Raw genomic sequence first — 22829 nt, forward strand, 5'->3', positions numbered from 1 at the left:
CGGTAGAGTATCCATTTCCATGTACAGATGGGTCCTCACTTGCAGTTGATGCAGTCGCACCAAACAGCCCCTCTTGGCGCGCCTGATGCTGTGAGACTCTGCAAGCGCCATGCGTCTTTGTTGCCAAAAATGTGTCTAAGTCTCAATATGATGAGACTAGGATGCACCAGGAGACTGTGCTGATTCATTCGATATGTGACAGTGGCATATCTGTGACGAAAAAAGATGCTCGACGCTAGCAGAGTAGCACGTCACCTGGCGGCTCACTCACGCCAGGCATAGCGCACTGCATGGTGTATTGAGGCTAGATGAGCAAGGACACACACATCTGTATGTTTAAAAAGGTGAATCATTTGGTATAGAAGTAAAGCAATGAAAGATTCTCTGACTAAAAATGAGCAATGTAGAATATAGTTCACTAATGTATATCACATTAAACATAATCGCTTCACACTAAACGTAAAGAATACCCATGATCATAGAACAGATGCACTGCAACATCAGAGTCCGTCTAAACATAGTGTAAAGATGGGACATTTACCTTAATTTCAGTATCAATAACTTAATTTGTCATAATAGGAACAGTTACGGAATGCACCTTCGTACACAGGCAGCGTCACACTGTATTTACACTCACAGTCCCAGTAACAACTGCCCCCAATATTTTTGCTGCACTAACAAGTTGTCTCACTTACCACTTAATCTACCAGGTGCTTGGACAAGCAACCAATTAGGGAGATGTAGATTTTGCTGTATGACAACCTATTTAGTTCCTACAGCTGCCTGCACCATTCCTTTGTAGGAGGAGTGGTGCCTACTCTGCACTGGTGCAGATGCACACACTCCAGTCTCAATTTTTTTTTTTGCCTTAGGCTCCTAAGGGCCTGGAAAAATAACCCATTGTTAACTTGCCTTATTGGATTTGGCAACTACTGTAAATGAAACCATAAAAGTGAAGGTGAATATCCCCTTTAAGCAATGACACGATGGTGATGGCAGAATGCTTAGGTTGTCACCTGGAATCGCACACTGCTCTCTAATTCTTTTCTTCCCCCACTTTCCTTCTCTCCCAGCTGCTGCAGGCGACGCTTTCTGCTGAGCTGAAACCGCAGCAAAGATACCAGCTGGGAGCAGTCAATGGAGCCCAGCAACACCATGGACTCTGGGAAAAGAGACAATCACTGCATCAATATTTTATGACATCCTTTCCACTGCACACTTTCATATTCTTAATATTAATGATGTAGAATAAAAAATACGCTAGAGGAAATCAATGGCTTACTTTTACAGTTATGTGCTAGTGCTAACTGGTTAGCCATACTTACAGACAATAAAATGTTATAGACAAGGACAATGGTTAACAACACTATACAGTGAATTAAGAAACATAAAAGAGCAGTGAACAGCTTACATGCAAGTAGAAAAAGTACTCTCACTATTAATCTCTGAACTATGGAGCTCATTCAGACCTGCTCGCAAGTTGCGGTCGCTCGCTGGGAAAAAGGGGCCGTATATTTAAATGAAGCGCTCACACTGCATTGCGCAAGGATGCCCACTATGTTTTAGCGTGCTACGGCAAAGTGCGCTCGCAAGTGTCTAAAGACGCCCCCTTGCCACTCGCAACACACGTCATCTCCGGGATATGAATGATTAATCGGGACCAACGAGAGCCATCGAAGCTGCTCGCAGCTCTTGGGGTTGCCTTAACCTGCCGCAAGCACAGCGATCAGTGCAGGCTGAAATACATGCAGGTGATGTGTACAATGACGCTACTTTGCTAATTATGCATGCCCTTTAAACAGTGTTTTGGCGGCCTGACACGCCTGCGTTCGCACATCCACCCCCCCGTTCACAAGCACCTTCCCCTGTTACCACATACAAATGGTACTGTCACTCAAAGCAGCGACCTGATAGTGGCTTACGAGCTACCAAAATCAGATCGCAACGAATGACATGCGCACGTGCACTGTGAATTATATGCATGCGCAGAATGGACGAAAATCGATCAGAGTGAGTGGGTCTGAATCAGGTCCTATGTCTTTACACCACTAGCCATTTACTGCAGATGTAAAGTTGTAGAAGCTCACAGCTAGTCTAACCCACATGCAGGGAACCATGGGCCTGATTCAGAGCCGGACACTCTTTAAGAGCGCTCGCTCTGAAACAGGGCGTTTTTTGTTGTTGTTGTTGTTGCGGCCTCCTGGCCGCTCGCCAAGCTGTGGGTGACCACCCACAGCTTTTGTGAGCGGCCAGGTGATGGTCGGGGCTTGCGATGAGACCCTTGTGGTAGGGTCTCATCCATCGCAAGCCCCAGAGAGCTTCCTGCTCTAACAGAGCAGGAAGCTCTCCACTGACATCACTGGTGATGTCAGTGGTGCCTCCCACAAACGGCAGGTGTTCCTTTGGGAACGTTTCAGTTTGTTTAGCCACCCCCCCTCCCTGCCTACAAAACAGGGCGAGCTGTCGATCAACATCGACAGCCACCCCTTTTGTAGTGAGTCCCGGAGCGAGAGAATTTCAAGCGGGTCTGAATCAGGCCACATGTGTGCTTGAGGCTCATACAGGACACAGCTGAGACTTCTTGGATATTTCCACTAGTCTGTACCACAGAATCTTAAGTGCATACATTGCGGCACAAAGATGTACAATGGCGTGGCTGGAATCCTATATAGCAAGTAGTCACACACACATCACAATCACTATAAAGCATATCTAATAACTGCACACAAATCCTCTTTTTAAATTACTAGTGCACCTACATAATCTATCCAAAGCACACCGTGGTGCACACTGATTTTCTGGGATTTGGAGTAAGATCACTAGACTAGAAATGTGCCTGGTTTTGTGCGGAGGCAAAAAAATCTGAAGAGCCACATTGTGCACAGGTTTACAATCTATGTATGTATACCAACTATCGCCTGGTCTCTGTGTACAAAACAGGTATGTGTATCAATTGTTATTTGTTTCCCAGCAGGACACTATCCAGTGGTTTATTCCAGACCTTCTGGTAAAAGCGAGAGGCCACTGTGAATAAAAAATGGCAAACCTCTGTTAGGTGACCTATGATTGATACAGATTGCTTGCATTATGCAAAGGGTACAATCTCCAGGTACAGGTCACTGTTGTCTGGAACAAAAGAGCATGTGGGCTGCCATTATAATTGTATCCAATTTTATAGAAGAAAATGAATATATATATATCAGAACATATACAATCAGATTAAGTAGCTTGCCGCTTACATCCTCTCTCTGCTATTTTTCATATATCTAGAGCTGTATATTGTGCGTATCTCATCAATGACTTACTGCACTTCCACAGTCTCTGTATTTATTCGCAAACTTTTACTTCCATGAACAATTTGCTTCAAAACAAAATGAAAAAAATAAAATGTTGGGAGGGGTTCAAAAAAATTATGCATTGGGGCAACATATATCAGCAATACAGTAATGATACGGGAACATTTACTGTTTATGTGTATAGCGTCACATAATTCGCTGCTTCATTTGGAGCTTACAGTCTAAAGCCCTACACCACACATGCACGCACACAAGGGTCCATTTTGTCAGAAGCCAATTAACCTACCAGTATTTATTTTGGACAGTGGGAGGAAACTGGAAAAACCCAGAAAAACCCTCTCAAAATGCGGGGAAAACATACAAACTTCAAATACTCCTAGTGAAGGAGTGCTCTGGTAAAGTTATGTCCACAGTGACGAAAGGGTGTCTTGATCACCATTTACAGTACTGTGCAAAAGTTTTAGGCAGGTGTGGAAAAATGCTGCAAAGTAAGAAGGGATCGCTATGAAATACCACCGGTTCAAATCCCGACGCCGGAAGACCGGCAGCAGTGAAGATCCCGACAGGGGATTAAAGTAAGTAGCACTAACCTTATCCCCCTCCTAACCCTGACCCTTTCTTAGGGGTGCCTAACCCTAACCTTCCCCCCTAGTCCCTACCCCTAAACCCCCCCGTAAGTGCCTAAACCTAACCCCCGTTCACACAGCCTAAACCTAACCATCCCGGGGGGTGCCTAACCCTAACCTCCCCCCGGGGGTTCCTAACCCTAAGTCCCCCCTGGGAGCCCTTAACCTAACCAACCAACCCCCCCCCCCCCGTGGCTGTCCGCGCCCGCTGCCCCGCTTGCCTTCGTTCAGTATGCCGGGCGTCGGACTCCCGGCATTGGTATAATGACAGGCGTAGAGATTTTGACGCCTGTCATTAGTCCCCTACTGGGATGTGACAATCTGGAAGCCAGCGGACGGCATTTCGACCATCGGCTTCCTGACTGCATCCCGGTAAGAATGCTTTATAAAATAGACGTGTTAATAGTTTATTTTTCAATTAACAAAATGCAAAGTGAATGAACAGAAAGAAATCTAAATCAAATCAATATTTGGTGTGACCACCCTTTGCCTTCAAAACAGCATCAATTCTTCTAGGTACACTTGCACACAGTTTTTGAAGGAACTCGGCAGGGAGGTTGCTCCAAACATCTTGGATAACTAACCACAGATCTTCTGTGGATGTAGGCTTGCTCAACTCATTGTCTCTTCATGTAATCTCAGACAGACTAAATGATGTTGAGATCAGGGCTCTGTGGAGGCCATATCATCACTTCCAGGACTCCTTGTTCTTCTTTACACTGAAGAAATTTCTTAGTGACATTGGCTGTATGTTTGGGGTCGTCCTGCTGCAGAATAAATTTGGATCTACTCAAATGCCTCCCTGACTGATGGTATTGCATGATGGATAAATACCTGCCTGTATTTCTCAACATTGAAGACACCATTAATCCTGACCAAATCCCCAGCTTCATTTGCTGAAATGCAGCCCCAAACTTGCAAGGAACCTCCACTATGCTTCACTCTTGCCTGCAGACACTCATTATTGTACCGCTCTCCAGTCCTTCGTTGTACAAACTGCCTTGTGTTACAGCCAAATATTTAAAATGTTGCCATTTTTCTGCACCCTAGTTCCATGTTTTCATGCATTGTAGCTTGGCCTTGTTTCCACATTGAAGGCATGGGTTTTTGGCCGCAATTGTTCCATGAAGACCACTTCTGGCCAGACTTCTCGGAACAGTAGATGGGTGGACCTGGGTCCCACTTTTTTCTGCCAGTTCTAAGCTGATGGCACTGCTGGACATCTTCCGTTTTTGAAGGGAAGTAAGTATAGGTCTTTGATCTGATGCACTAAGGGCCTGATTCAGAGCCGTTCGCTATTTGTGGTCGTTCGTTCAAAAACAAGGGGTGGCTATTCAAATGATCCGTTCGCAAATTGCAGTCTGTTCCCACCTCTAAGTCTGAACGAGCGAGCAAAACATACGCTCGTTTTTTTGATAAAAACGCCCCCTGGCCGCACGCACCATACATCATGTCCGCTATTTATTAGATTAATCGAGTACATCATACAGCGTATGAACTGCTCGCTATTCTTGTGGTTGGTGTTTTCAACCGCTATTTTGCGAGCAGTTCTGAGTTAAAAAAAACCAAGTGACGTGGTCAATGACGCTGCTGTATTAATTATGCACTCCCTTAAAACGCCCGTTTTGACCTTTAAGCACGCCTGCGTTCGGATCTCCACTCCCCGTTTTCAAGCACCTTCCCCTGTTACCACCCACATACGCCTCATTCTGTCACTCAAAATAGCAGGCCCTCGCTATATTGCGTACCAACGATTTTCGGCCGCACTGACTGGTTCGCGCATGCGTACTAAAAACCGTACGCATGCGCAGATGTGCGAACATCGCTCGGAACGAGCGTACTGCCGCTAGCGAGTGGCTCTGAATGAGGGCCTAAGTTTCCTTGGCCGACCACTGCGTCTACAGTCCTCAACGTTGCCCATTTCTTTGTGCTTCTTCAAAAGAGCAAAACAGAACATCTTGAAACCCCAGTCTGCTCTGAAATCTTTGCCTGGGAGAGAGACTTTGCTGACTACCTTGTGTCTTGTTGCTGTGCTGTCTTGCCATGGCTTACGACCTGTGACATGAAACGGTCTTCCACAACCTCACCTTTGTAGCAGATTTTGACTGTTCCTCACCCAGTTTTAAGCCTCCTACACAGCTGTTTCTGTTTCAGTTAATGACTGTGTTTCAACCTACATATGAAAATGATGATTATCATCACCTGTTTTGGTATGACTATAATCCTACAAAATCCCTGACTTTGTGCAAGTGTACTTAAGAAGAAAATCACTTATTTTGTGCAAGTGTACCTAGAAGAATTGATGCTGTTTTGAAGGCAAAGGGTGGTCACACCAAATATTGATTTGATTTAGATTTCTCTTCTGTTCATTCACTTTGCATTTTGTTAATTGATCAAAATAAACTATAAACACTTCTATTTTTTAAAGCATTCTTACTTTGCAGCATTTTTTCCACACCTGCCTAAAACCTTTGCACAGTATTGTGTGTGTTTAGGTTTCTGGTGCGGTTTTAGAATTAGGTTTCTGGCTCTATGTTAAAAACAGACATGCCCACTTATTTCAAACATCTGCTTAAAGCTATAGTGCAATAAGCCATCTTTATTTTTAAACTACAATAATACCCAGAGCCGTAACTAGACTTTTTGGTGCCCTGTGCAAGAAAGAGCATTGGCGCCCCCATCATTTTTCAAAGGGACATAATGCACCCAAAAAAGGGGAATTACCTCATGGGGAAGGGCCAGGGAAGAGATAGGAGTGGCCAGGAGATGCTGGGGATGAAATAAGAGGTAGCTACAAGCAAGAATGATAATAAACAGAAATTTGACAGGCCCAAACAGCGCCCCCTGACCTATGGTGCCCTGTGCGAAGGCACCGGCTGCACTACCCTACATACGGCCCTGATAATACCCAATGTACTCTTTACCAAGGACATTACAGGCTTTTGGGAGCATGGCAGCAAATAGAGGGAGGAGAGATATCAAAACTGTAAATAGTAAAAGAAAAAGTATTTCTTGAACAAACTATTAACATATATTTAAGGATGAGCCTGAGTTAGCCTTAATTCATGAACTGCATTTGAAAATTTACTGTAGTCTGTCTTTAGGCATGTGCTTGAGGCAGTGGTACAGTCTCCCATGGCATGTGGCTCTATGCTGATGTGACTGCAGTGTGGAAAGCACTCAGACTAGTCAACTAAAGGTTACTATGGGAACAGCATAGTCTGTTGAGTTAGATTCTAAGTAGTGAATATATACATTATATTAATCAATAAAAAATGGTTTTGAGGATTGTCCAGGATGCTACCACAGGGAGGGTAATAACTGGCCATGAGTATGAGCAGACATCTCTAATTTAGGGCTTTTGATTCAGGGAATTAACCTAATTCTAGAGCAAAGATTACATATTTCCTGATGTTAAACTTGCTGCCTCTCTAAGGTTTTAAAGGGAGATGCATCTTATCTTCGAGAGAGATAAAGTTACCCATAGCAACCAGCAATCCTTTATCTAACACAGTTTAAAAAAAAATTACAGTTGGAAGCTGATTGGTTGCTATGGGTAACTTTATCTCTCTCAAAGGTTTGATGCATTTCCCATTAAAACCTTATGCTGGCCATACACTAGTACACAGGTTCTCAAACTCGGTCCTCAGGACCCCAAACAGTGCATATTTTGCAGGTCTCCTCACACAATCACTAGTGAATAATTAGCTGCATCTGTGGCTCTTTTAAAATGAGTCAGTGAGTAATGAGTACACCTGTGCACCTTCTGGGTGACCTGGAAAACGTGAACTGTGTGGGGTCCTGAGGACAGAGTTTGAGAACCACTGCACTAGTACGACCAGCATGGATGAGATTCATCTTACGATTTCCCTTGAACTCCCCGGCAGCTCCCTGGCAGTCCTGGCCGCACGATTTGGTGCTTTGGACACACAATGTACATACGATCTCATGATACGATCGATCATGTGCCTGCTGAAAAACTGATAATCTCTCTGTACAGTCACTCAAATGACGCCAGTCAGATGCACAATGCATCGCAATGCACAAATACACGGCACGATCTGCATACGATTACGGTAGATAATATGGGCTGCACATCTGATCAAACGATACGTTTTAAGAGCGGCGGGAGCGCGCATCGGATCGTATCCTACCTAAATACTACACGATTTCCACATGATTCATCGTACCATGCGTCTAAAATCGGGCAATCGGCCCGAAACCGCACTAGTTTATGGCCAGCATTACAGAGGCAGCTTTCTCTAAGATATGATACATCTCTCCCGTTTTCCTAGAGCGAAGTTTCTCAAACTAGTTACCGAGGAAAACCAAGTTTCCACTAAGGAATGTCAGGAGAACAACAAGATGAAAATGCATAATAACAAAAACACTTTGGGCGATCCACAATTTGTATGTATGAATTAAAGTTCCACACAACCCATTCCGTCACAGATAGCTCGCAGATAGGCATATTCTGCATTACTCCTGTATATTAGTATGACCCCTGATGATTCCTCACCAAATGCTGCATGCTCTATGCCTTACCACGTCCTGTCAGTCTGATAACAAGGGGCCTGATTCATCAAGCATCGCTGATGCGATCACGGCTGCAATCGCACACGCAGATCTTCTGTGAAAGTATGCTAATGCATGCAATTGCCAAGCACTCACACGGACAACATGCAGACGCCCACTTCCCCTCTCTCACACCCGTAATAGCTTGCAAACCTCAGCCCCGACCTTACCTCTAAATTGCTAACCTCGTTGCATGCAGTGAGTACTCAAGCTGCGTATGCAATCGCAGAGGCTAATTTATGCACACCCATGCAACGGCATTCAAACGGACAGGCACGCCTGAGTTACTCCGACCACCCCCCCAAACGCTCACTGCCTGTCAATCATTCTGCGATGGCTCTGCGTGGTCTCCATGATTGGAGTGCGATCGCAGTGGTGCCTTCGCGCACTGCATACGCAGTACGCAACAATCAATCGTCTGCATATGCTTTGGCAATAGCAATCCTTGATGAATCAGGCCCAGAGCCCGCTATAGAGCCTTTTTATGACCTTGTATTTGTAAAAATGAGAGTTATGGTAAAACTTATCTTTGTTAACCCTCTTTCTTCAAACTCCATAATGTCCACAGGGAGACAATGGGGTGTAGGTGGGACCTTGGAGGACCAGACACTAACAGCAAAGCTTTTCAATCCTAGGATGCTCCGGCCCTTCCCCCTATACCCTGCCCACAGCCTGAGGAAAACTCCGTTTTGTCAACAAGCCCAAGGCAAAAGCAGGAAAGGAGAGAAGGAAAATTGGAACACTGAGGAATAACAGACAGAGAAGGAAACAAGTGACCAAGAGAAGAAACCCATAGAAGCCATGTGCCCTGTGGACCCTATGGACTTTGAAGAAAGAGGCAACAAAGGTAAGTTTTACCATAACTCTCCTTTTCTTCTTCAGGGTCCATAGGGCTCCACAGGGAGACATTGGGGATGTCCCAAAGCAGTGTTTCAAGGGCGGGAACGCTTCTGCGCCGATAGGAAAACACTACGCCCGAAGGAAGCATCCTGAGAGGCAAATATATCAAAGGCATAAAACCTAAGAAAGATGTGGACAGTAGACCAGGTGGCCGCCTTCCATAGCTGTTCAGCTGAGGCGCCACGCCGGGCTGCCCACGAGGGACTCACACAGCGAGTAGAATGAGTAGAGACTGTGTCGGCACAGGAAGGTTCGTCTGCGAGTAAGCCTGTGAGATAGTCATGCGAATCCATCTGGCCAGAGTCTGTCTGTTAGCTGGCCATCCCTTCTTGTGGAATCCATATAGGACAAAGAGGGAGTCCGATTAGTATGGTCTAGGTAGATTATTAGAGCAAGGACCACATCCAAAGATGCCCCACCTGCTGAGAGGTCTGGTATATTAAAGGCCGGAACCACAATTTCTGCATTCAGGCGGAAGCGAGAAACCACCTTGGGAAGGAAGGCTGGGCGTGTTAGAAGAACAGCCCTATCCTGATGAAATATCAAAAAGGGGGAGCGGTATGAAATGGTAGTGAGCCATTTGATATCCACCGATTCCAGAGGTTCAAATGGAGGTTCCTGAATTGCTTTGAACACCACTGCCAAATCCCATGGACAAAGGGAGGTTGTATCCGTAGAACACCATGCATGAAAGTGTGGACATCCGGTATAGAAGCAATCTTGCACTGAAACCAGATAGACAAAGCAGAGGCCTAGATCCAGTCCAGCATGAAGAAAGGCAAGAATTCTAGATACTCTAAAGACCTGAGGGTCATAGTTTCGTGGAGCACACCACTGGAAATATGAATGCCAAATTCTGTGGTAAATCCTGGCTGAGGCCAGTTTACATGCTCTGAGCATGGTCTGGACCACAGAGCTGGAGAATCATTTAGCCGTTAGGAGGGATGTCTCAAGAGCCAAGCCGTTAAAGACAGATGGGCTAGGTCCCTATGTAGACATGGACCCTGAGACAACAGGTTTACTCGTAGAGGAAGTTGAAGCGGAATGTCTATAGACAGTCTTAGAAGATCCGAGTACCAATGACGTCTATGTCAAGCCGGAGCTATTAACAGGACTGTCCTATATGAATTTCCAAAGCACTCGAGGAAGCAGGGATATTGGAGGGAAGAGGAGAGATGCCAGCTGTAAGATCCATGTCACCGACAAGGACTCGAACTCCAGGAGGGCTCCCAAATGTACCATCCTTTGAGAGGGTGTCAGGGAAGACTTTTTCCTGGTTACCTGCAGATGGCGTTGAAGAGTCTCTGGGGAGCTTGCCAACAGCAAAAGATCGTCCAAGTATGGGAGCAGTCTGATCACTTCACGCGGAGAGAGGCAGCCATAACTGCCATGATCTTGGTAAAGACCCAACGGGCCATTGAGAGGCCAAAGAGCAGAGGCTGAAGTTGGTAATGTTGCTGTAGTATAGCAAACCGGAGATATTGTTGATGAGAACGTGCTATAGATACATGTAGGTAAGCGTTCTGAATGTCCAGGGATACCATAAAATCTCTGGGCTCCATAGCTAGGATAATAGAATGGAGCGTTTCCATACAAAACTTGGGGCACCCTGATAAACTTGTTCAGAGATTTGAGATTGAGGATAGGCCGATGAGACCCATTGGGCTTCTGAACTAAGAAAAGGGTAGAATGATAGCTCTTGTCCCGTTGTGAGGTGGGGATCCGAATTATTACTCCTGAATTCAGTAAGGACTGAATGGCTTTGTGGAGCAGCAGGGCCTTGGTTGAGTCCGATGGAGGTCCTGTGCAAAAGAACTGTTGGGGGGGGGTCGCGCCAGGAAGTAGAGGGCGTATCGGTGGGAGACCACTTCTATTACCCAGGTATCTGATGTGGTTTGATGCCAAACCTGGGCGAATTGAAGAAGTCAGCCTCCCACCCTGGGAGCCCAAAGGGAGAGGCCCGCCCTGTCAGGCTGCAGGCTTGTCCGCAGACTTGGTAGGTGGACGTCTAGTAGCACAGGATTGTTTGGCCCTAGGCTTGGAGGCCTTGGTTGATGTCTGTTGCCGTGGAAAGGACTGACCCTTGGCTTTGCCTTGAGGGTGAAAGGAACGCAAGGATGATGTCCTAGGTTTTGTATTATAGGTAGAGGGCAGGAACGCCGTCTTGGAAGTTGCCAAAGTAGGCACAATTTTATCTAGCTCTGGACAAAATAGGATGTCTCCCGAATAAGGGAGAGAATCCAGAGCCCGTTTTGAGTCTGAATCTGAATATGACCCTATGCAACAGCACTATATAAGGCACTATGTAGTATGCAACAGCACTATATATGGTATCATGTAGTATGTAACAGCGCTATATATATGGCACAAGGTAATGTGCAACAGCGCAATATATAGCACAATATAGTGTGCAACTGCGCTACTGGTTGCCCCCCTGGAGCGTCAGCGCTATATATGGCACAAGGTAGTGTGCAACAGCGCTACATATGACACCAGGGAGCGTGCAACCGCGTTATATATGGCACAATGTAGTGTACAATGCGGTATGAAGTATGTGATATCCCTCACAAGTGTGAGGTACAATGACCCTCTATACCTTATTATGACAGGGTATAGCAGAAGTAAGGGATAGTTATAACTGACAGTATAGAAAAACAGAGATTAGCGCTAGCACAAGTCACATGCAAATCAGAAAAGAACATTACATGTCTGCAATGGGCACTATTATCAACTACACATACAGCAGTGGCTAGTAGGATATAGCGCTGTATAACCTGGCCCTTGGGAGAGGTATACAGGGAGACTGGACCCAGCGATTCCCGAAGACTGTTTGCCTAAAATGGCTGCCGCGCATCTCTGGGGGGGGGCGTAGGGTGAGGGAGGAGCAGCCCAGGGAACACCAGGCCCACTGTGGAATGGCTCCCTGAGCTGGGGGAGGGGCTGCAGGGAGAGCGCCTTATCCCTTAGTTGACGTTAACCACGGGTCCTCTGGCCTTAATAAAATGCCTCTGCGCCAGTATATTAATGCCCCGGTGGTCTAGTGGAGTAGTGGACAAGCCAGTGTCCACATCAGCGCCTGCGGTCTGACTCCTGAGACTGGAGGTAAGACTGCACTAATACGCGGGTCCCCGCGAACGGGGTTCCGCCTTACCTGTCCCCTGGATTCCGGGCTGCAGTCTGGGGATCTGGGGAGTCTGCTAGCAAGTCCCCCTCGGATCCCCGCCGGGAGTACCTAACGCAGGCTTGGTGTCACGGCGCCGCGGAGGGGTGATGGTGCGGCAGCACAACCGTCGGAGGACACTCTGGTCCTGCTCACCCTTCTGATAGAAATAAAAATTAAATAAAATAAAAAAAATAAAGCTTGAGCTGCATAAGGCAGCTCCCTGTTATAATGGTGGTCCAGCTCCTTTCCGGACACCAAGGAAACTGAAGTGCCCTCAGGCTGTGGACGGGGTATAGGGGGAAGGACCGGTGCATCCTGGGATTAAAAAGCTTTGCTGTTAGTATCCGGTCCTCCAGGTATCACCTACACCCCAATGTCACCCTATGGACCCTGAAGAAGAAAGTCTGGTTATGGACAAGTGGCTCATAGTAGTTTAAGGGACCTCTAAAGCAACACAACATAAATTTTGAAAATATTGCACCCAATAACATGGTGTTGTTTTATTCAACCCATTATCTATATAGGCAGTTTGTAATGTACTACTAAAGCTGCATACACACACACAACGATTTTGTTACCAACGATTTTATGAACGATTTTCTGTCAGATTTTTTAAAGTGTAATGAACTAATTTTTGAACTACAAACGATTTTTGCATATTCCATTAATGAAAATCGTTCAGTTGGTCAGTCTGACTGAACTACAAATGTGAACGCGCATGAACGATAATCGTTCATCGTTTTAACTCAGAAAGTGAATGATTTTTTTCAACAATTGAACGATAAACAATATCGTTATCGATAATCGTTCAAAAAATCGTTGTGTGTGTATGCACCTTAAGGGGGTCATTCAGACCCACTCGTGAGCGGCAGTACGCTCGCAAGTGGGTCAATGTTCCCCACTGCGCATGCGCACGACGGAGGGAGCTCCGTTGTGCGCATGCGCGAGACCCGGGGAGCGACGGGCTTCCTATCGCTCTGGGTCTCGCACCAAAGGGGGCGTGCTGTCGATGTTGATTGACAGCACGCCCCCTTTGGTGGGCGTGCCGGGGGCGTGCCTGCCAGACGGAGGCGTTCCCATGGGAACGCCTACGGTCTGAAGCCGGCCCCACTGACATCACTAGTGATGTCAGTGGGAGTGATTTTGGCTCTGATAGAGCCAAAATCACTCCTGGGCTTGCGGCAGCGAGACCCTACCGCAGGGTCTCCGTCGCAAGTCCGATGGTTGCAATGGTCAAGACCATCGCGACCATCTTTTTGGCCGCTCGCATATGCTGTGGGTGGTCACCCACAGCTAAGCGAGCGGCCAGGAGGCCGCTCCATTTTCATGGAGGAGGGCCCTGATTCAGAGCGAGCGCTCTGGTCAGAGCGTCCGGCTCTGAATCAGGCCCTAAGTCTTTAGTCAGTTTATAGTATCTAAACAAATGATTTTGGAAAGAAGGGCAATGCTTTATGTTCCAAATAGTGATATCACAAACAAAGATACATATTGATACCATATCAATAAATGGAACACACATCAGTAGTAACATTGCAGGGCGGTTACCATGTAGACCGTCTAGTTTATAATAATCCTGATGTTTACTGTTGTATGGATTGTGGGCCTGATTCAGACACGCTCACAAGCGCATAGCGCTCGCAAGCGGGTCGATGGTGGCCCAGTGCGCACGCGCAAGTCCCGGAGCAAGCGCAAAAAGCACTCGCTCCGTGGCTCACTACAAAAGGGGCGGCTGACAATGTTGATCGACAGCTCGCACCGTTTTATAGGCGTGGCCGGGGGGTGGCTTCACAAACAGAGGCGTTCCCAAGCAAACGCCTGCCGTTTGTGGGCAGCCCCACTGACCAGTGATGTCAATGAGAGAGCTTCCGACTCTATTATAGCCAGAAGCTCTCTGGGGCTTGCGGCCACGAGACCCTACCACAAGGGTCTCGTCGCAAGCCTGATGGTCGCGATGGTCTCGACCATCATCCTGTCTGCTCGCAATAGCTGTGGGTGGTCACCCACAGCTATGCGAGCGGCCAGGAGGCCGCAACTAAAAAAACAGCACCCGCCCTGATTCAGAGCGAGCACTCGCTTTTTGCGAGCGCCTCTGAATCAGGCCCTGTATACATTCCTACTTATGGAGCTGATAGTTTACAGGTATGCCTCTAATTTGCTACCATATTGTGGCTCCCAATGCACAAAATCATTGCTGTGCTGCACAATGGAGGTAATGGTAAAGGGCATATATTTCTTTACTTCACTTATTTCTCGTTGCTATGGAGACCAGGCATCTTCAGTTGCTATGGTAACAAAGCTGGTTAGGTAAAGGAGAAATGAGGGTGATCCTGGAGTGACACTTCCATGACCATAACATAACAGGTGGTGTGACTAACAGAATAACCCCAGCCACAGACTTGTGGCTTATAAGGGGAGAGAATTGCACTGTAACCCCATCACTGTAATGCCATATTCTATGCAGAATCATTTTAGTTATGCTTAAAAAGCAACTAACAAAAAGTGAACTATTAAACAATAACCAAAAAAAACACTGAATAATTACAAAAAGAAAAAGCATCCAAGGGAATGGGATAGCTAAGTATAAAAAATGGCAGAAAAACAGAAAGGTTTGCAGTATAGCACTAACGGATTATTTTCATATTTACAGTGGACCCCCCCTACACCCAATGGGCCTGATTCAGACCCACTCGCGAGCGGCTGTACGCTCGCAAGTGGGTCGATGGTCTGCACTGAGCATGCGCACGACGGAGGGAGCTCCGTCGTGCGCATGCGCCAGACACGACGAGCGAAGGACTTTCCTTCGCTCGTTGTGTCCGATCAAAGGGGGCGTGCTGTCAATGTTGATTGACAGCACGCCCCCTTTGGTGGGCGTGCCGGGGGCGTGCCTCCCTGACGGGGGCGTTCCCACGGGAACGCCTCCCGTCAGAAGCCGGCCCACTGACATCACTAGTGATGTCAGTGGGAGTGATTTTGGCTCTGATAGAGCCAAAATCACTCCGGAGCTTGCGGTTGAAAACCTCAACCGCAGGCTCCGGCTCGCAATTTCGATGGTCGCGATGGTCACGACCATCGCGGCCATCAAAATGCACGCTCGTATAGCCTGTGGGTGGTGACCCACAGCTATACGAGCGTCCAGGAGGACGCTCCATGAAAAAGGAGCCCGGCCCTCATGCAGAGCGTGCGCTCTGCTCAGAGCGTACGGCTCTGAATGAGGGCCAATGTCTCATGACTGTGATTTCACTACTTCCTAATAAATTCATAAGCTGAAAACTGCCATTTGTAACAGTGTTTTTCACTGGACTCTATAAGAAAATGTGTGGCATTGGCTAATCAGCTACTTAGAGCTGTTCAACAGCAATCTCTGCTCATATGACCTGCCATTTGAAGTAGCGAGTGCCTTATGTACTATGCTGATAGAGCACAATTGTGGGACTGGTTGAACAGAGGGAGAGGCTAGCCATCAAACTGTCATATGGTTGCCAGGAAGGTGATAGCCATGTACTGTAGCATACAGAATGCAGTATTTGCACTTCGCTTGTGGACAGGCCACTAATAAAAGTGTATTGGTATTTCAATGGGGAGGTGTTACAGGGTCTTAGAATATGGGTAGACATACCCTGTAAAAAACAAAAGTGTAGCGTAGCATATTAAGTTAATTCTGTTACCCATATATAGAGAAATGAAAAAAAATACCTCAGTGCTATAAATAAGCGTTACACCAAACACTAAGTGCAAATACAAGGAAATTAAAATAGGCTGTGTAGAAAACCAAATACATTTATTAAAATAGCTGCTTGTTCCAATGGAATAGTGAAAAATCCACAAAGATAACTACAAGAAAGAACAATATGGACTTGCACTAATGTGAAAATATATATCATTGGTAAGGCAGTAAGAGATCAAGGTCTATTTACTAAGCCCTGGATGGAGATAAAGTGAACAGAGAAAGTACCAGCCAATCAGCAGCTAAATTCCTTGTCACAGGCTGTGTTTGAAAAATGACAGGTAGGAGCTGGTTGGTTGGTACTTTATCTCCATCTGAGGCTTGGTAAATATACCCCTTAAAGACACATACATTAGTAACATATAATAAATGGGATTTAATAGCAGAGCATAAGGATACAAAAAAATCCACTGCTATTAAATGCCATTTATTATATAATATTAATATATGTGTCTTGATCTCTTACGGCCTTACCAGTGGTGTATATATATAATATATATATATTTATTTATACTGTTCTTTCTTACTCGCATGTAGAGCTTCTTTGTGCTGTCTGGTCACCTTACTGTGTGTGTATCTGCAAATATGTGCAAAGCTTAGAAGATTGCTAACCAATTACTCGGCTCACTAGTGATTAAAGCACCTATGTACCAACCTCTCTCAATTGCTCATTTCAAAGTGAGGCAGGAAAGATGTGCTCCCTCCACTTACTGCATAGCACATGTCAGCTTTCCCCATAGGAATAGCACAGGCAGCATGCTGGGCACTATATGTAAGTAAAAGCACTCAATGTATTTCAAGCACCTAATTTAGGGCCGGATTCAGCTTCAGACGGAATAGCTAAGCTGCTCGCAAGCAGCTTAGCTATTCTGTCTGTGCTGATATGGTAATGCAGCAGGAGGCATCAAGCCTCCTGATGCATTACGTATCCGAGCTGCGTTGTCCAACGCAGCATCGGATACTCTGCGGACCTTCGGCTTAAGCTGGATACACACCTATACAATCATAGGGCCGTTCTTTCAATATTGAGAGAACGGGCGTTGTCCCGATACAGGAGCTGATAAATAGATTTTAACGTTCCTGCAACAGATGGTATTGGAGGTCGCATCTGATGTACTGTTTAATATTTACCGATTCAACCTCCCGATCCCATAGAGGCCCGTACACACTGTGCTATGTCTGCAGTGTGTGTACGCGGCTCACAGGCAGCTGACAGGGGGTCACACTGGGGACAGACTGCACGGCTGATAGGGATACTGGATCAGCCTGTAATCGAAAAGGTGTGTACTAGGCTTAAGGTGACCCATGGGGTCACACAACCGGCTGTCGCAGCTGTCAGCCGACGGAGATCCTGGCCACTTCCTTCCACCCAAAGCAGCGATACGTCTCTGTTTCAAGGAACGGAGGCCATCGCCGCCCCCAAATGGCAGACTGTCAATCACTGACAGTCTACTGCCAGTTTACATGCAGGCTTGCAGACCCGTTCTGCACATGCGCAGAACGGGTCTGGCTCCTGCGCAGATTCCCGAACATCGGGACCTGCATTCAGCAGTGCACGCTGAGTTAGGCCCTTAGCTCAGATATACACAGGCTTCCATATATTTAAAAAAAAAACTAAATTATATTTTATATATATATATATATATATATATACACACACTCACATATATATATACACTTTATACACACTGGTGGCCAAACTTGCGGACACATTTTGAAATTTGAATCTTTATCAACTTTGAATGCTTATAAAAACTGTTTCACTTCACGCAGTGCAATGATTTTACTCCTGATGTTGTCACATTCCCACCAATTTCTCTCGCAATTGCTGCATACGAAAGACCATTTTCACTTAACACCACAATCCTGGATCACGTCGCTGTGCTGCTGTCTTGAAAAATAAAGGATACCCAACGAAATACTGATAGGACAGTAACATCATAAGTACACAGGGAGTTTCACCCTAAGTGTTGATTTCACTGCATAACTTCCCTTGTAATGCAAATATTTGACCTCTGTTTATTGTGTTGAATTCAGCAATAAATTTCCTTTCATTTGATATATGAATCATTGCACTGCGTGAAGTGTAACAGTTTTTATAAGCATTCGAAGTTAAAAAACATTCAAATTTCAAAAAGCGTCTGCAATTTTGGCCACCACTGTGTGTATATATATATTTATTTATTTTTTTCTCTTTTTAACCATACTAATTTGTAGAGACGCACACTTTCTTTGTGTTGTGTATAGAAAAGTAGATGTGTAATAGGATACGTTTTATATTTTATTTTGAAAACTGCCATTTTTGTAAACTGTAATTGCACACAGAGCTATGGGGACAGGTAGTGGTTTGTATGGCCATAATGAGGGAGGCAAAAGCTGGCCATTCCTTGCACATTTATAGAGAGGCATTCCTGGCTTTGGCGTACAGCCCTTTCATCCTGCAAAATGACTGATTTTTTCTACCACTCAGATCAGATCTGGTCCTTGCAGGAAAGCACATTTCTAGGCATAGGGCGACAAATGTAATAAAACATTCAAACCTACAAAAATGACACAAAAAGACAGTCCTGACATCACCTAATTTTCACCATTAATTAAAAACATAAATGAAGCTACACCGAGCAATATTTTGTGACAGCTTCCCTTACTGTCGGCTGCTGATGAGTACAACACTGTTTTACATGTTATTTCTGGTTTTTGACTTTACCATATACTTTTCTGACTAGAGCTATATCTCTAATAGGGATAAGCTATTGCTAAAGACCATATATTTGTCATTTTGCCAAGTACAGGGTTTCTGCTTAGTACCTATAGTTGAGGATTATTGTATATTGTTATCTTACTACTGGGTTCAGGGTTTTATTACTATGGTTCTATTTGGGATTGAAGATATGACTGGGTTTATAGCACTGTGATTCTAGATTGAAGTTGGGGCTGGGTATAGAGCACTGTGACTCGGGATGGAACTTGGGGCTGGGTTTACAGCACTGTGGCTCTGGATTGAAGTTGGGCCTGATCTCATGGACTAGTTTGCGCCCAAGCACTGCGTCTTGTACGCATGTGCAGAATGCAAACATCGGCAGGCTACGTGCGAACTTCAAGGAGAGAGGTTCAATAGTTGTGAAGAAGGCTTCAGGACACCCAAGAACCTCCAGCAAGTGCCAGGACTGTCTCCTAAAGTTGATTCAGCTGCAGGATCGGGGCACCACCAGTGCAGAGCTTGCTCAGGAATGGCAGCAGGCAGGTGTGAGTGCACCTTCACGCACAGTGAGGGGAAGACTTTTAGAAGATGGCCTGGTGTCAAGAAGGGCAGCAAAGAAACCACTTCTCTCCAGGAAAAACATCAGGGAGAGACATTTATTCTGCAAAAGTTACACAGATTGGACTGCTGAGGACTGGGGTAAAGTTATTTTCTCTGACAAATCCCCTTTCAGATTGTTTGGGTTATCTGGAAAAGTGCTTGTCCGGAGAAGGGGAGCGCTACCATCAGTCCTGTGTCCTGCCAACAGTAAAGCATCCTGAGACCATTCATGTGTGGGGTTGCTTCTCAGCCAAGGGAGTGGGATCACTCACAATTTGCCTAAGAACACAGCCATGAATAAAGAATGGTACCAAAACATCCTCCATGAACAACTTCTCCCAACCATCCAAGAACAGTTTGGTGACGGACAATGCCTTTTCCAGCATGATGGAGCACCTAACCATAAATCAAAAGTGCTAACTAAGTGGTTCGGGGAACAAAACATCAAAATTTTGGGTCCATGGCCAGGAAACTCCCAGACCTTAATCCTATTGAGAATTTGTTGTCAATCCTCAAGAGGCAGGTGGACAAACAAAACCCCACATATTCTGACAAACCAAGCCTTGATTAGGCAAGAATGGGCGGCCATCAGTCTGTATGTGGCCCAGAAGTTGATTGACAGCATGCCAGGGCGAATTGCAGAGGTCTTGAAAAATAAGTGTCAACACTGCAAATATTGACTCTTTGCATAAACGTAATGTAATTGTCAATAAAAGCTTTTGACACTTATGAAATGCTTGTAATTCAGTATACCATAGTAACATCTGACAAAAAGGTCTAAAAACACTGAAGCATCAAACTTTATGAAAACCAATACGTGTGTCATTCTCAAAACTTTTGGCCATGGCTGTACAGCACTGTGGCTCTGGATTGAAGTTGGGGCTGGGTATACAGCACTATGGCTCGGGATGGAAGTTGAAGATGGTTATACAGCACTGTGGCTCTGGATGAAAGTTGGGGCTGGGTTTAAAGCACTGTGGTTCGGGATTGAAGTTGGGGCTGGGTATACAGCACTGTGGCTCAGGATGGAAGTTGAAGCAGGTTATACAGCACTGTGGCTCGGGATGGAAGTTAGGGCTGGGTATACATCACTGTGGCTCGGGATGGAAGTTGGGGCTGGGTATACAGCACAGTGGCTTGTGATGGAAGTCGGGGCTGGGTATACAGCACTGTGGCTCGGGATGGAAGTTGGAGCTGGGTATACAGCACTGTGGCTCCAGATTGAAGTTGGGGCTGGGTTTACAGCACTGTGGCTCTGGATGGAAGTTGGGATTGGGTTTACAGCACTGTGGTTCAGGATGGAAGCTGGGACTGGGTATACAGCACTGTGCCTCGGGATGGAAGTTGGGGCTGGGTATACAGCGCTGTGGCTTGGGATGGAAGTTATAATTTGGTATACAGCACTGTGGCTCGGGATGGAAGTTGGAGCTGGGTATACAGCACTGTGGCTCGGGATGGAAGTTGGAGCTAGGTATACAGCACTGTGGCTCCGGATTGAAGTTGGGGCTGGGTTTACAGCACTGTGGCTCTGGATGGAAGTTGATTGGGTTTACAGCACTGTGGTTCAGGTTGGAAGCTGGGACTGGGTATACAGCACTGTGGCTCGGGATGGAAGTTGGAGCTGGGGATACAGCACAGTGGCTCGGGATGGAAGTTGGGGCTGGGTATACAGCACTGTGGCTCGGGATGGAAGTTGGAGCTAGGTATACAGCACTGTGGCTTGGGATGGAAATTCGGGCTGGTATACAGCACTGTGGCTCGGAATGGAAGTTGGGGCTGGGTATACAGCACTGTGGGTGGGTATGGAAGTTAGGACTTGGTATACAGCACTGTGGCTCAGGATGGAAGTTAGAACTTGGTATACAGCACTGTGCCTCGGGATGGAAGTTGGGTCTGGGTATACAGCACTGTGGCTCGGGATGGAAGTTGGAGCTGGGTATACAGCACTGTGGCTCGGGATGAAAGTTGGGGCTGGGTATACAGCACTGTGGCTCGGGATGGAAGCTGCAGCTGGGTATACAGCACTGTGGCTCGGGATGAAAGAAGTTGGGGCTGGGTATACAGCACTGTGGCTCGGGATGGAAGTTGGAGCTGGGTATACAAGACTGTGGCTCGGGATGGAAGTTGGGGCTGGGTATACAGCACTGTGGCTCGGGATGGAAGTTGGGGCTGGGTATACAGCCATGGCCAAAAGTTTTGAGAATGACACAAGTATTGGTTTTCACAGTCTGCTGCTTCAGTTTTTATGATGGCAATTTGCAAATACTCCAGAATGTCATGAAGAGTGATCAGGTGAATTGCAATTAATTGCAAAGTCCCTCTTGCCATGACAATGAACTTAGGGCCTAATTCAGACCAGTTCACTAGGCTGCGCACGCATGCAGCCGTCAGCAGCCAAAGTATGCAAATCCCGCAATCGCTAGCAAAACATTAGCACGCCCACTATGTCTTGCCGTGCGATCGCGATATGTATTTAGACGCCCACCAGCCTGACACAAGATGCCTACTTTTCCTTAGTAACATATGTCATCTCCAGGAAGTGCATGAAACAATCGGTAACATCGAGTAACATCGGACCTATACGCAGCACTTGTGGCTGACCATACCCTACTGCAATCACTGCGAGTGATGCTGTGTGTAATTCAGCCATGTGACGTGTAAATTGACGATGCGTCTTAATTATGCACGCCCCTGAAACGGCGTTCAGACGCACAGACACGCTTGCGTTCACACCACCACACCTCTGTTACCATCGACCACCCCATCACCACCCACAAACGGCACGACCTGTCACTCATGCTTGTGGAGCTTCTGTGTACAGGGTGCGAACGCTTCCTGATCGCATGGACTAGTTTGCGCCCAAGCACTGCGTCTTGTACGCATGTGCAGAATGCAAACATCGGCAGGCTACGTGCGAACGCAGCCTAGCGAACGGGTCTGAATCAGGCCCTTAATCCCAAAAACAAGAGATATGGTAAGAACTTACCTTTGTTATCTCTGTTTCTACGAAGTCCATAGGGTCCACAGGGTTGACCTTGGGGTATAGCTGGATCTGGATCCACGGGCACCACGCAGTTAAAGCTTTGCTGCTCCCAGGATGCACTTGGGTCCGTCCTCCTCTATACCCCGCCCCCGGCCACAGGCACCTCAGTTGGTAAGTAGCTAAGGCCGGAGGAGGAGACTAAACAGAGAGAAGGAAGACTGGAACACACAAGAAACCATACTCACAGAAATGGGAGACAGA

The 22829-nt window shown here is 46.4% G+C and overlaps 1 protein-coding gene across 2 annotated transcripts in view; it reads right to left on the minus strand.

The window, feature by feature from the left end:
* The window catches only part of CLCN2 (chloride voltage-gated channel 2), a 191372-nt gene that overhangs the window by 12261 nt on the left and 156282 nt on the right, over positions 1-22829 (minus strand). For both annotated transcript variants that reach the window (XM_088479719.1, XM_088479718.1), the window contains exon 17: positions 1017-1162. In XM_088479719.1, the coding sequence (XP_088335845.1) occupies positions 1017-1162 (146 nt within the window). The remainder of the gene's footprint in view (positions 1-1016; positions 1163-22829) is intronic.

This window comes from Taudactylus pleione, unplaced genomic scaffold (assembly GCF_031769625.1).
Source record: "Taudactylus pleione unplaced genomic scaffold, aTauple2 ptg000244l, whole genome shotgun sequence".
In the NCBI taxonomy this organism is placed as follows: Eukaryota; Metazoa; Chordata; class Amphibia; order Anura; family Myobatrachidae; genus Taudactylus; species Taudactylus pleione.